This window comes from Chiloscyllium plagiosum, unplaced genomic scaffold (genome assembly GCF_037043375.1).
Source record: "Chiloscyllium plagiosum isolate Xiang-an unplaced genomic scaffold, Cpla_swu_hap1 HiC_scaffold_6, whole genome shotgun sequence".
Taxonomy (NCBI): domain Eukaryota; kingdom Metazoa; phylum Chordata; class Chondrichthyes; order Orectolobiformes; family Hemiscylliidae; genus Chiloscyllium; species Chiloscyllium plagiosum.
In genome coordinates, this window is record NW_028270144.1 from 99,837,484 (window position 1) to 99,852,244 (window position 14,761).

Genomic DNA, 14,761 nt, shown 5'->3' on the forward strand with positions numbered 1-14,761 from the left:
TAAATATTACATTAAAGTCTTCCTTGATAAACAATGCTACCATTCCACTTTTCCTAGCTTCCTACTCCCCTTGAATATCATGTACCCCTCAATAATCAGGACCCAGTCCTTGCCATCCTGCAGCCACATCTCTGTAATGGTTTTCATAGTTACTTTGTTGTGTGTTATCAATTCATTTATTTTGTCATGAGATAGGAGAGTGACTCCCCTTGACATTACAGCTGCAGTTGACCAAGTGTGACTGAGAGGAACTTCCTGGGGGTCTTTTGTGTTGTCCCTCCTCCTCCCTGTAGATGCCTGTTGGCACCACCCTCTCTGAGAAGAAGAGACACATGGACTGAGGCCAAGCCCTTTTATTCCCCCACTCACCTTGACTCTGATGCTGACTGTCAATGGTTACAGTGATGGAGTTTTGGTCTATGTGTATGTCTGTGTCCAGTGAACTCATGTCTACATGACAGTCACCAACCTGCCCATGAGACAGACAGAGGTAGACAAGCAGGAGGCTGGAAGAACACAGCAAGCCAGGCAGCATCAGGAGATGGAGAAGTCAACATTTTGGGTGTAACCCTTCTTCAGGACCCTTCTCCACCTCCTGATGCTGCCTGGCTTGCTGTGTTCTTCCAGCTCTCTGCATGTCTGCCTTGGATTCCAGCATCTGCAGTTTTTTTTGTCTCTAACATGAAACAGACAGATGGCATGCATCAACCGTGCACTCCTCCATCATTTGATCTTTTTTACTGACTGCCTTTGGCAAATCTGCCTGCGGTTCATGTGCCTGTCTGTGCATTTTTACAAAGTCCTTAATGGCCAAGACAATGGAATCATCTTCTTCCTGGGCCTGAGCAGGTGCCATGTCTTTGGAAGTTCCTTGTGTGCCAGTGACCTGATCTGTGCCATCCTCAACCAGCTGCAGAGACGTGTCAGTGGTGGGCTCACCAGATTATGCTTCCGAGTCCAGTCGAGATAGAGAATTCAGTGGGGTGGAAGTGAAAGTCTCTGAGCTGGTGCAGGGTGCAGGTGATTGGTGCATCATCTGAGGGTTGTTTGATGGCCTCCTCAGAGATGGAGGTGGAGCTGAGGATTAGCAGTGTTGGCCTCTTCTTTGTAGTTCTTTGCTAGGTTCCATGAGAGTTTGCATAAGAGAAGAGGGGGAACTAGTTGTCTAAGAGGGCTGAAAGCTTGTACAAGTTAAGGATGTTAGTAATGGGAGAGCTGAATGGCACAATGAAGCTTATTGGTTTAGTTTCCATTGAGGTTTCGTGACCCACTGAGCAGTTGTGTTCTTCTTTGGCCAACTGCAGCATTTTCTTCTTCATATGGGGTAAGAAGCTTAATGTGTGCCATTGTTCTTCACCCACTCTGATTGGTTAGGAGACATTTTTTCCTGCAATGAGACAAAGAAGGGATTGAATGAAAGTGTATTGAAAAACAGTTAATAGTGATGAAGGAGCAGGAGAGGTGTTGAGGATTCCCTAATGAGTGAGTAGGAAATTAGAAGACAGGAAGGGTTAGTAGTTTGTGAGGCTGAGGTAGGCAAGAGCCATTGAGTGGACATGTGTAATGCATTAGTGAACAATGTGTGAGCACAACATGAGTGCTGGTAAGAAGCTGGTGTGCAGTGTTAGATTCCTAGTGAGTGGTTGCTCTATTAGTATGAGAGACAGCAGAGAGAAAAACTTGGTACTTACCTTTGCACAGCCCAGATAGCCATTAAACTGCTTTCAGCACTATTGGTTGTTGTGTTTAATCCTGGACACCACATTAACACAGGCTGTTCTCTCCTTCCAGGCTGGTTGTGGTGTGGCCATACAACAGACTTCCTTTCCACCACCCCATCCACTAACTCCTCCAGGTTCCTATTAGTGAAACAGGGGCCAGCTTCCCTTTTTTGGGCAGAAACAGAAAATGCTGGAAAAACTCAGCAGAATTAATGTTTCGGGTCCAGTGACCCTTCTTAAGTCCTTTTCGTAGAGTTGCTTGGTTACAGTGGTGGAGTAGCAGAGTGGAGGGTACTTTTTGACTTGCAGCATCTGAATTGCTATAGAGTTGGGAATTAAATAAGGCACCAACACTGTGGACATCACAAAGTCCTGGCAGCTTCCACCAAGCTTGCTGCATGAATGCATAAGATGGCGGGGGAGAAGCCTGTTGTATAGTTAATGAACAGAGGATTATATGAGAAAGTTTGACATAACAGACCACTCGCCATGAATCTCACCAAAAAATACTCTGCCAAAAAATATGAAAATTCAATCTCATGCCCTTCTTGGCTGCACAGTTCTGTATTTAAGCTACAAAGTTGGTTTATGGTGAAACTTTGAATCACACCATAAGGAGAAAACTTTAACCACTGTCCAAATCTGTTCAGGAAAGTTCCCCTCATTTCCCTTTCATATCAAAGCAACTGAATTGCTTTCATGGCTATTAGCACTGCCAAAGTTAATGACCAAGTAATCAATACAATATTTACTAACATTTCTCTTGTAGATAGAAAGGCAAACCCAAGCCATCGAAATTGCCTAAGTACAGAAACATTAAATGTAATCAATAAAAACTGGAAAAATTCAAGATACCTCCCAATATTTATAATTCAAAACAAACTAAAGCATAGTCAAGAAAGTAACAGACACGATAACACTACATTTCAAATAGTAAGAGACAATCGAATCTCATTGTAAAATTATTTGCTCTATGTCGTGATTATCCTGAACTTTAAGACCATATTCTACATTTCCCTAATTCCACCAACTACATTTTATGAAGTAAATGCATATCCCAGATCAGTTTGGTATGATGTTTAGACGTTGTGCTCCACTGTGTTATTATGTGACCTGTATCTGTAGATCTGTTTATTGCTGCTGTAATCTTAATATGATGTGGAGGTGCTGGTGCTGGACTGGGGTGGACAAAGTCAGAAATCACATGACACCACATTATAGCCCCTTCACCTGATGAAGGGGCAATGCTCCAAAAGCTTGCGATTTCAAATAAACCTGTGGAACTATAATCTGGTGTCGTGTATAACTTCTGATGTAATCTTAATAATGTGTGCCACAAACTGGTGTACAAAGTTAAAAATCACACAACACCAGGTTATAGTCCAACAGGTTTAATTGGAAGCACACTAGCTTTCGGAGCACCGCTCCTTCATCAGGTCACCTGATGAAGGAGCGTCGTTCCGAAAGCTAGTGTGCTTCCAATTAAACCTGTTGGATTATAATCTGGTGTTGTGTGATTTTTAACTTTGTACACCCCAGTCCAACACCGGCTTCTCCAAAGCATGACAAACTGGTGTGTCGGCTTACCTTTACAATCAACCAACTCTGGAACAAATGAGGAATCACTTGAGATGTCCATTGGCTGAATGTCACGCATCACTTGTTTGTCTGTGGGCCCATACAGAGGTGGTGGTGTCTTGGCTGCAAACAGACCATGGTCAACATTAACAATTGGAAAAGTTAACTTTTACTTTTTTGATCTGATAAGATGTACCTGTTGACCCTTTTAAAAATAATTTGGATTCCCCAAACAAGTAAAGTAATGCCCAATAAAAATAGAAAATGCTGGAGAAAATCAGCAACTATGACAGCAATTTTTAAAATTTCATTCACAGGATGTGTGTGTCACTGTTCAAGCCAGCATCTATTACCCATCCCTAATTGCCCAGAGGGCAGTTAAGCATCAATCAGATTGCTGTGAGTCTGGAGTCACATGTAGGCCAGATCACACAGCAATTTCTTTCCTTAAAGGATATTAGTGAACCAGATTTTTTTTACCTGACAATAAACAATAGTTTTCATTAGACTCTTTATTCAGCATTTTTATTGAATTCAAATTCCACCACCTTCTATAGCAGAATTCGGACCTATGTACCCAGGACATGACCAAGGCGTCTAAATTAATGGTGCAGTGATAATACTACTAAGCCATCACTTCCCCAGATGTGGATAGAGAAGCAGAGTTAATGTTTCACGTCCAATATGATTCCTCAAATGTTCCTTCTCCAAAGATGCTGCATGACCTACAGAGTTTCTCCAGCACGTTTTGTTGATATTTCAGGTCTCCAGTATCTACAGTAATTTCCTTTTATTAAAGTAACAGCCAAATCATGTTAGATCTAACACAGGAAGCGCTAGACAAAAAAACAAATAAACATGCATCCATTTCTCTGTCGTGGTAGTCACATGATACGACCATAATGGAATTTTGGAGTCATCAGAGCAATAAATTGGTCAACAACAAATAAAAGGAAAGAGCGGCTTGAGCTTTAAGAACCATAGGCCCAAAGACATACGTTCCTCAGAAGCATGCTTTTCTGTGTGGAATTTGCACATTCTCCCAGTGTCTGCGTGGGTTTCCTCCCGGTGCTCCGGTTTCCTCCCACAGTCCAAAAATGTGCAGGTTAGGTGAATTGGCCAGGCTAAATTGCCCGTAGTGTCAGATGAAGGGGTAAATGTAGGGGAATGGGTCTGGATGGGTTGCTCTTTGGAGGGTCAGTGTGGACTAGTTGGGCTGAAGGGCCTGTTTCCACATTGTAAGTAATCTAATCTAGTCTAACCTTAACATGTGCATGTTTCAAATTATGCACTCTGTGACCCTCAATGTAACAACATAAAGAAAATACTAAGAAAGAATACAGGATACTTTTCTCTAATAGGTCAGGCACAGAATATGAAGCAGTTCTGACAGAACTGTATAAAACACTAGTGATGCCACAGTAAGAGTGCAGCATATCATTCTGCTCTCCACATGAGAGGACGAATGTGATCACATTAATGAAGGTACAGAGAGGATTTGTGAGGATATTGCTAAGAATAAAAATGACTGAATAACTGGGAGTTCTGAAGAAGGATCAAGGAACCTGAAATGTTAACTCTGCTTTCTCTCCACAGATGCTGCCAGACCTGCTGTGTATTTCCAGCATTTTTGTTTTAGTTTCTAAACAACTGGGGTTGATTTTGGAACAGAGAAGGCTATTGGAGAGCTTTAATTGAGGTGTATAAAATCATGAAGGGCTGACTGTATAAGGAGGATTTAATTCCCTTAGTGAGAGATCCCTACCCATTTGGAAATAGATTTCAAGTAATAGAAGCATGAGGGAAGACATGATAATTCTTTTCACTGAGGAAACTAGAGATCTGGAACTTGCTGTCTGAAACAGTGGTAGAGGCAGAAGTTCTTACTATATTTATAAAGTACGTAGGCATCCACATGAATTACTAACTTACAATAAACCATTACAGCACAGTAAAAGGCCATTGTGTTTGCACTAGCTATGCATTCTAATCCCACTTTCCTGAATCTGGTCCATAGACATTCCTGGCTACAGGGTTTCAAGTGCAGATGCAGGTTTTGCCTTGAAAACCAAACTGAGCAATGAATTCCAGAAACCCACTACCCTTTGGTCAAAAACATTTTCTTCGTGCCTCCTCTAATAGAGTCATAGAGACATACAGCATGGAAACAGACCCCTTGGTCCAACCCGTCCATGCCGACCATCCTTCTACGAATTTCCTGTGCCCCCTGGTAATTGACCTCTCTGCCAGGGAAACCAGGTCTTCCTTTTACACTGTACCCAAGCTGCTCATTATTTTTAACACCCCAATTAATTCACCCCTCAGCCTCCTATTCTCTAAGGAAAACAACACTAACCTATCTGGTTGTTCCTCATACCTGAAATTTTCAGACCCCGACAACATACTTTTAAATCAGCTCTGTACATTCTCTACAGCAATTATGTCCTTCTTGTAATGTGTATAGAACTATATACAACATTCCAGCTGTGGTCTGACTAGTGTCTTGTATGATTCTAAAATGAATAATTGAAAATAAAGCAAACAAAGGTGATGACAATCCCTGTACTGCCATTTTTTGGGTTGTAATGGTCAACTAAACAGATATCTATTATGAATTATTTTCAATGAATGTCACTGTATTTATTTTCAGTACCAGCCTTAAAAGGAATTATAACAACAGTTCTACTGAAAGCCAGGTCTACTGTTGTACTCTTACAGCGTTTCTTTGTCATACTCTCAAATGAAAGTAGTAATTTAGATTGCTAAGCCTATTGGCTTTCTTTTGGGAATGTGTTTCTAATCAAACATTACAGTATGTTATCTTTCACTCAGACTTCTATAACTTTACCCTCAATAAAGGTTGTAGTTCACTGGGTCACTTTGCTCCCTTTTTAATTAAAAAAAAAAGCATCAACCTTTGACTAGGTTCAGTATTCAGTGAATTCTATAAGATCTGTACCAGAGTTCATAAAACATGTTCTGTTATTTCGTCAAGAATCCTTACAGTATTTTATCTTCAAAAGTGTTTCACTTACTATAAAGTGTTTTCAAATGTTCTCAAATTGTGGCAGATTAATTCCCGTTAATATTAATTGAAATGCTACCTGAGAGTTGATATGAGGCTCGTGAACCAGAACTGGCAGGAGAACTTGGATAGTTAATGTTGCTCGATGATTGAGGGAAAGCGTTGTTTGGTGAAGGCAGATAAGGCGGATTTATTTGCTGATGAAAAGAGCTTGGGAAAGTAACATTGTGCGGCATCAATGGTTCATTCTGAGGTGACAGAGGCACATTGCGAAACTTGACAAGTAGGCTATGTTGCGGGTTAAATTCACTATGACGTGGCACAAGTACAGGCGGTAGCACTGTAAGAGAACACACAAGTTCAGATGGCCGGTAGACTTTGATCATAGTTTTCTCTTGTATCACAACAAAATCATTGAAAGTTACCTATAAATCTCAGTCTTAATTGCATACCTATGCTCAAACAAAATATAGTAATTTACAACATTAAAGATTTGTGGGTGATTTTAAAATTCTATCACAAATGCTTTTTCTTTAATCTTTGCAGCGCCAATGTCCTTTTCAAACACTGGCATTAATATGCCCAATCGCCTGAAGAGTTAGATAGTAATTCCTTCTTTTAACTGTTTGCCTGCTGGCAGTTTCAGTAAACTTGTCATTATCATCATTGGATACTTGCCATGGAGTAAAACCTATGGCTAGAATCTGTGCATGGAATTTTAATGTGTGGAAAGTGCAGGAAACTTCCACTCTTAACCTCCTGCATTGGGGCTTTGGAAGGACTTACGATTTGGCAATATCATGAACACATCTGTTAGTCAAAATGTTGATAGGGTTGATAGATTAATGTGGAGACAATGTTCCCTCTTATATGCAAATCTAGAGCTGGGGTCATTGTTTAAAAATCAGGAGTTGCCAACTGAAAACAGAAATGAAAGAAATTTTTCCTGACGGTCATGAGTTTTCAGAACTCTCTTCCTGAAAAGGTGATAGAAATAGACTCCTGGAGTAGTTTTTAAGACAGAGGTAGACAGATTCTTGTTCAGCAACAGGCTGAAACATTGTCAGTGGTAAGCGAGAATGCAGATTTGAGGTTACAATCTGATCAGCTATGATTTTATTGAATGATGGAGCAGTCAGAAAGGGCTGAAAAAGTATACTCCTGCTCTTTGTTCACTTGTTCCGGGCCATCAAGTCTTGGACCCAAAGAGTTCTGGTTCAGAAAAGGAGGAGCCAAAAGACTTCCCCGGGTCAATTTAACTGTTAAGGTTTTAGTTCAGCTAGTGATGCTGAAAGATGACCATTTTATCATTGGCTCAGTTGTAGTTGTTCCAAGCCACCTCAATTACTTGTGAACAGTTATAACAGGCCTGCTTATGTTGATTTCTGCGCAACTGTTTTTAGTTTTCATTTGACAACCATGCGTACTCCTTTATCTCCAACGTTCATTCCTCTTCTTCTACCCTGTGCAATTATTCCCTTTCAATTTGAGTGTTAGCAAGACATCCATAACTACATATTCAGTCCCATTGTACAAGTCAACTTTGTACAAGTCAAATTGTAGAAGTTTGAAGCCCCAGCACTGATCTCTGTGGGTCAGTGTGTTCTCCTAATACAGCTGCAGTGGGGACCATTGTGTAATGATCACAGATGGAAATGTACAGCAGATCTTTCTCCTATTTAGATTAGATTACTGACAGCGTGGAAACAGGCCCTTTGTCCAACAAGTCCACACCGACCCTCCAAAGAGTAACCCACCCAGACCCCTTCACCTAACACTATGGGCAATTTAGCGTGGCCAATTCACCTAACCTGCACATTTTTGGACTGTGGGAGGAAACCGGAGCACCCGGAGGAAACCCACGCAGACATGGGAGAACGTGCAAACTCCACATAGACAATTGCCTGAGATGGGAATTGAACCCGGGTCGCTGGCGCTGTGAAACAGCAGAAAGTTTTTGGGCAATTCAACTTTGACTAGGAGTTCTGATAAAGAACCTTTTTAATAAGGAAAAACAAACAACGGTGATACCTTGACTATTTGAACAAGATAATTAGGAAATGAATCAAGATCTTCTGATCTGTTCCTCTGTCTCAACAATCTTACTTATTAAATTTACATTTACAAAACTGACATGTATGTGTAACATGCTCAGTTATTTATCAGTTTTAATCATGGTGTACACTTTCATTACTTACATACACACAATGGCTATTAGTACTGCATATAATTCTGATACAAAAGAAGAGATTGAAATTAGCTCTTAAGGAATAAGTTGTTTATTATTCTAACTGCACAGAGTTACTACCTATTTATCAATAAAATAATTTATCATTTGATAACTAAATATCATTTGATTTTTTCCTAAGCTACAAGCACGAGTCACAGCAGTTATATTGGATCTAAACTTTCTCTGATATTTCTAAAGCTGACTAGCATTAAAGTTTAAGAAGAACTGAGTAAGGTTTTATTTTCTTAGCACTCTCAGTAAACATTCAAAATCTGCCCACAAATAATGTCACATATAACAGAATGGAAGAAAGTAACAAAAGTTCATAACAACATTAGTATAAATTCAGCTATAATTCATGTAATGCTTCAGTTGTTGAGCTCTCAATCTCAGCTCTACCGTCATGGTTCATAAGGGAGACAACTGTTCTAGGTCATCTTCCATTGGTTACAAAGTGACAGGGGTAAAGACGTGAGAAAAGTTCATTTGCCAGCGCTTTTGACCCTGAATGAATGGTAATAAGAAAGTAAGTATATTTAAAGATAGACTAAGCAGCAAGTCCCATTATTACTTAATAACTATGTGAGCTATGGTGCCCCTCACATGTGCATTGCTCATTACACAGAGAATTGCTAGCAACAAGCACGGAATGATCAGCCTGGAACACCTTCCCCCTCCCAGCTAAGAACAGTCCATGTGAGAGTGGGACTAATTGGAGAAAAAAAAATGAAGAGGTAACAGACCCAGTTTTGTATTTTAAATTATATGTCAAAAATCTTGTTTCCAGAAGGCAATGTAATGTCAGGATTTATCCTCAGGAAACATTTGCATGGTAATAATTTGACATTGGTCATTTGCATGGTAATAATTTGACATTGGTGAAAGTGATTTTGTCTTAGGGATCTTTGATAACTGAAGATTAGAAATCAATCCTGGAAGCTCATTGAAACTAAATGATAACATCCAATTTCCCTACCTTACCTGAACCCACCCCACCAGAGAATACGAATGACTGTAACATGTGATTGAGTTTGTGGGCTTCCATCCCCACTCACATTCTGTAGATTTTTGGCCAGTTTAAAGAAAATTTCCATATCTATTGGTCATATCTGCTTTGTCCCATTTCTGTAGCCATGAAAGATTACAGATGTAGGAAGTAAAAAGTGATGGGTTAATCAAAACTCTAAATCAAAACCAGAAATGAGAAGTAAACTAATTCTTTAGCAGCCAAGTGTGTTGTGAAGCTCCTGGTAAATGTGATTGTTTTACTAAAAACTAACTAAGACTGGATACTATTAATTAAATATTCATTTACAATAAATCCTTTTGTGCAAATAATAAAAGCAAGGCACAAAAAATAATATTTATTGCAGATTGAATTAAGTAAGAACATGATTCAATCTTTAATTGTCATCCTTTGCAACAAAGTATGTTTATTATGCTCAATCTTCGGATTGCTCTGGTAGTTTTTGAAAACAAGTCATTGGAGTTTCAAGAATAATACATTAATTTTCAGTTGATAATGATATTAAATGGGAAACCATTTAATTTCAATTAAAGAATTGCATATCTTACAAGCTGTTTATTGCAGCCACTTCTGATCTGCAGGTATTTAAAATAAACAGTTTTTATAGGAAAATTGGACAAACATACAACTAATCTCACCAGTTTCTATGTAAATCCTGGATTAAATAGGAAAGACTCAACTACAACTCCAAAACAACAGGTGTAAGAAAAAGCCAGACTTCTACTCAATGAATTAAATTTTGAAAGGGACACATATTGATGATTTTAGTAGGTAAAATAAAAACAACATATTGACTAAATGTTGAGACATTAAGATGCAGAGAGATTTTATAAAGGACAGGTTTTGGGCTTTTGATATTATCATGTAATAAGTACTCATTATTAAATCTCCAGGGCAACAGGGGAACCAGATTAAATGAACTACCATAATAGACATACCTGGCATTTCCACCCTCCTGTAATGATATGGGTTAATGCATACTTCTTTCTGCTTTGAACCAAATGGGAATTCACAATACTCGAGAGGTTTTAACTCATGGTGAGACTGTAAATCAGGCCATCGCCACACCCTGCAGTATATTACATGTGGTAAGCCTTTACGATGAGATACTTGTAATCTCCCATCCAAAGACCTTGGAATGGTGACACACTTGCTGAGTTGCCCTGGTGAGCTGAGGGCTTTCTCCAGGTCCTCCATGGCCCCTTTCTTTTTTTTCAGCTTTTTCACAAGCGAATCCACAGCCTTTTCTGCCCATTTTTCCTCCTCGTCTCCTTGTTTCCATCCCAGGAGCCTTTTCACTGCAGGACTTGTGAAGGAAAACAAGCTAACCATAGTCATCATTGAAAATACAGAGGAAGAGCTTTTTTTAAACAGTTAGGAAGCATGAAGAAAATGTCATCAAGACCTTCGAAGCCCGTGCAGTTTGATAACTGTCCAGGATAAAGTTCCTGTGATATCTAGAGGTCAGCCACAACAAATCTCTTCAATGCTCTGAATTTAGAGCTGGCCACTGGGAAAGTCTGAGAAGCTTCCAGGAATGGATGCTTTTCTTCTGTAGTCAGATGCCAGCTAGTATTAATTTCACCTGTTAGAATAATACATAGCCATGTTAAAGATCAGATAGCTCTCTCTTTTGAAGGTGTCATTCTTTTCAAGTGTAGTTCACATTTCAATGCTGCATTAATTGCTATGAAATACAACACCATCTGTTTAGCCTGTGGAATTGTGTTGCAGTGTAAAAAAATGTATATATGCATGTACACATACACCTCCACAGTCAATCAAGATTTAACATGGTTAAAATATACAATTTGTGGCAAAATGTCAAATATTTGACTACTGAAATTTTTAATTTCTGTAATTAGAGGCAAATGATATGAGCATAACAACATCTTGAAACTCTGAAATCAGTTGCACTGAAACCTGAACATTGTAGGTTCCTCATCAGCTATCCTAGGGTATGTTTCATTCTTTCATCATTTTCAAAGCATGAAAATTGTCATTCAACAAAATAAGCCATATTTTCTGATTCATTTCTCAGGGTAATGCCCTGACCAATGTAAACCTATTCGGTTTCAAATCTAAATAGAATTTGGCAGTTAACAGTTGACCATAAGACCATAAGATATAGGAGTAGAACTAGACCATCGAATCTCCCGATCATTCGATCATGGCTGATCTGCTTTTCCACCCTGTTCTCTTGCTTTCTATCTGTAACCTTTTATTCCCAATTCAAGAACCTATTGCTATCTTAAGTACACTCAATTACTTGGCCTCCACAGCCCTTTGCAGCAAGGAGTTCCACACATTAACTACCTTATGGCTGAAGAAATTCTTCCTCACCTCAGTTCTAAAGAGCCATCCCTTCGCTCTAGGGCTGTGCCCCTGGATTCTCATCTCTCCTGCCAGTTGAAATATCTTCTCCACATCCAGTCTATCCAGGTCTTTCAGTAAGTTTCAATTGCAGAGGCCTATATCAATGCTGGGCAAAGGACTCCCAAGCACTGGAAGTAATTTCTTTGAGAAAATTTGCTCCACCTCACATTGATCTGCACACTCCGCATTTAATTTGCAAAATGGTTCAGTGTCCTTGTACACTAACTAATGAAAGTAAATTGGAAGGTGCAGGAAGCATTTAGGAAGGCAAATGGTTGACTTTCATTCCAAGAGGATTTGAATACAAAGTAGGGATAAAAGGTGAAAGTGAGGACTGTGGATGCTGGAGATTAGAGTCAACAGTAATGTCGGAAAAATGACAGCCAAATATGCAAGCATCTGACAAGGAGCAATGCAATAATGATTAGCTAATCTCTTTTCATGTTTGAGGGATAAATGTTGGCCCGGACATTGGAAATAATTCTATTGTTTTGTTGAATGCCATGGGATCATTTACATCCACCAGAGGGAGATCAGACCAGTTTAACATCTCATCCAAAACGCAATGCCCTCTGAAAGTGGAGCAGTCACTCAGGTCTGCCCTTAAATATCAGCTTTGATTTTTGTGCCTTGTCTTTGGAGTAGGGTTCAACTCCATAACTGTCTGACTCAGAGGTGAGTGCCACCAAGCAAGTGACCACCAAAATTGTTAACATTTCCGTCATGTAATGGGAGGAGGCTGCTGGAAAAGGATTGAGAAAAAAGTCAGAATAGGGTTCAGCCATGAAGTTGTTTGAAAGCTGGCACAAAGATACTAAAATGAGACCATTGGAATTTGGGTAGAATGGTGGCGATGGCTTCATTATTACAGAGAATGTCATTTGTGCATTTGATCAGGGTTCTCAGTGCTTTAACTGGAGCAGAGACCTAAATAGAGAGTTTAAAACTTGGATTTGGGGTGGGGGGGGGAAATTCACACAGATTTAGGAGGCAATAACATATTAAAGGAGCTCTTTTGAAAAGGAGAACACAATTAGAGATGGGGTTCGTCCTGTTTCCAAGACAGATGGGAAGGAAGCAGTGTACCAGGGTTACAGTTGGCTTCAATATTAGTGACAAAGAAATCCATGAGCTCTTCACTTCTGTGGAGAAAAGAAAGGGTGGAAAGGAACTGAGGGGAAAATTTTGAATTTGGAGATTGCAAAATTATTTGAAAAAAAAAAGCCACAGTTCACAATCGACTTTGAAAATGGCTGTTGGCAGTATTGGAAAGATGGGTGAAAATGAAAGTCACGTTACAAAGCCAAACAAACAATCTTAACGCTAGTAAGAAGCTGATATCACACCATCACGGCAGGTCACATTTAGAGAGTTGGTCCTCAGCTGTAGCAATAGCCACAGTGCCAGGAACTGACTTGAAAAATATTGCATCCAACCAGGTCGACCTGAAGGCCCTGCTTTCTCTCCTGTATAACCCAGAATGGCGGAGCTTTAAACTACCAAAGATTAAAAAAAAAACATCTTTGACAACAGGGAAGTCTTGATTGCTCAGACCCCACTCAGATTCCAGACAGTTACCCTCAGATTTCCAACTCATGGTAGACTTTTTTCAAATGTTTTGGCAGATTGAGTAACTCGTTCGACAAAGTAACAAACATCGACGAATCCTTAAGCTGGGGGAAAAAAATCAACATTACTTACAAATAAAACAAACCACATTTATGGTTTAACTTACTGACCCTTCTGAGGTGCGAGGATTCCGTCAGCACGTCTCATGTGACAATCCTATGGACAACCAGAAAAGATTGAAGAGAAAACTTCATTGCGACTTACGAAAAGCAGCGGTGAGTGAATGAGAGACAAGACAGATTGGTATCAGGGACCTGGATAACCTTACTTCTCGCACCCAGACAAAGAATTTCTCAGTCACAGAGCACCACTGTCAGAGTCATGGAGTCCGAATCAGTGAAGTGCCAAAGAGACAGTCAGTCTGAGTCTCTCCGCGCATAGGGATCAAGTTGAGAGAATGCCAATGAGGCAAAGCCACAGAACCCAAGTGACATTCACAGACAAGTCAGAGTGTCACAGTACTAGCGGGAAGACAGCCAGAATGAAAGCTTCATGTTTGAATATCAGTCATAGCTTGCTTTCGCAGAAGTCAGCGTCACTAACATCCTAGCCTTAGGCTTTCACCACACTGATTTTGGCAACAGTACAACACTGACATAATCATCATGTCAGGGTCAAAAGTGCAGCATTATGTAGCTGGTGCCAGCCCAGTCTCATCTGTATTACGAGTGACACCACCTTAAAGAAATTGCCTCAAATAAATTTTTTGATTAGTTGTGAAAACCACTCTATGTTATTGCGGTGGGAGAGCCTTCTGCAACTGCAGATTATCGTACAGTGCAGAAGCCTGGAAATCACAATCAGCATAAATGTATCGATGTACACAGCTAAAGCTGGTGGTGTGAACGGCCAGGGCACACTCCCCACAAATAATGCTGACACAAATCATGAGACTCATATCAGTCAATGTCAGCCAGGGACACATTCAGTCTAAACTGGCCTGAGTGATGTGAGAATATTATGGACTCAACCAGTCAGGTGCACTCTTAGTAAAGTGTCATTTCACACATACATATTACAGAAAGTGTGACGTTTGTGTTCATTGACCTCCAACTGCAAGTGAAATTTCGAAAGTACAAAGAAAACAACGTTTCTGGTCAGTTCTTTTTCAATCAGACTATCCTATGATTTAATTTTTAAAAATGACAGGGCTTCAATTGGGTAAACTGGAATTG

The 14,761-nt window shown here is 39.8% G+C and overlaps 1 protein-coding gene across 6 annotated transcripts in view; it reads right to left on the reverse strand.

The window, feature by feature from the left end:
* LOC122550807 (SMAD family member 5) overlaps positions 1–14,271 on the reverse strand; it is a 47,163-nt gene extending 32,892 nt beyond the window's left edge. Inside the window, exons 1-5 of one of the 6 annotated variants that reach the window (XM_043692095.2) lie at positions 13,697–14,268; positions 10,987–11,166; positions 10,520–10,887; positions 6,404–6,664; positions 3,309–3,422 (exon numbers count right to left, since the gene is read on the reverse strand). In XM_043692095.2, coding sequence (XP_043548030.2) covers positions 3,309–3,422; positions 6,404–6,664; positions 10,520–10,778 — 634 coding nt within the window. In that variant the 5' untranslated portion in view covers positions 10,779–10,887; positions 10,987–11,166; positions 13,697–14,268. Of the gene's footprint in view, positions 1–3,308; positions 3,423–6,403; positions 6,665–10,519; positions 11,167–13,692 lie in introns of all 6 variants that reach the window. The other 5 variants (XM_087988285.1, XM_043692093.2, XM_087988284.1 and 2 more) reach the window with 5 other exon arrangements.
* Positions 14,272–14,761: the final 490 nt, after the last annotated feature.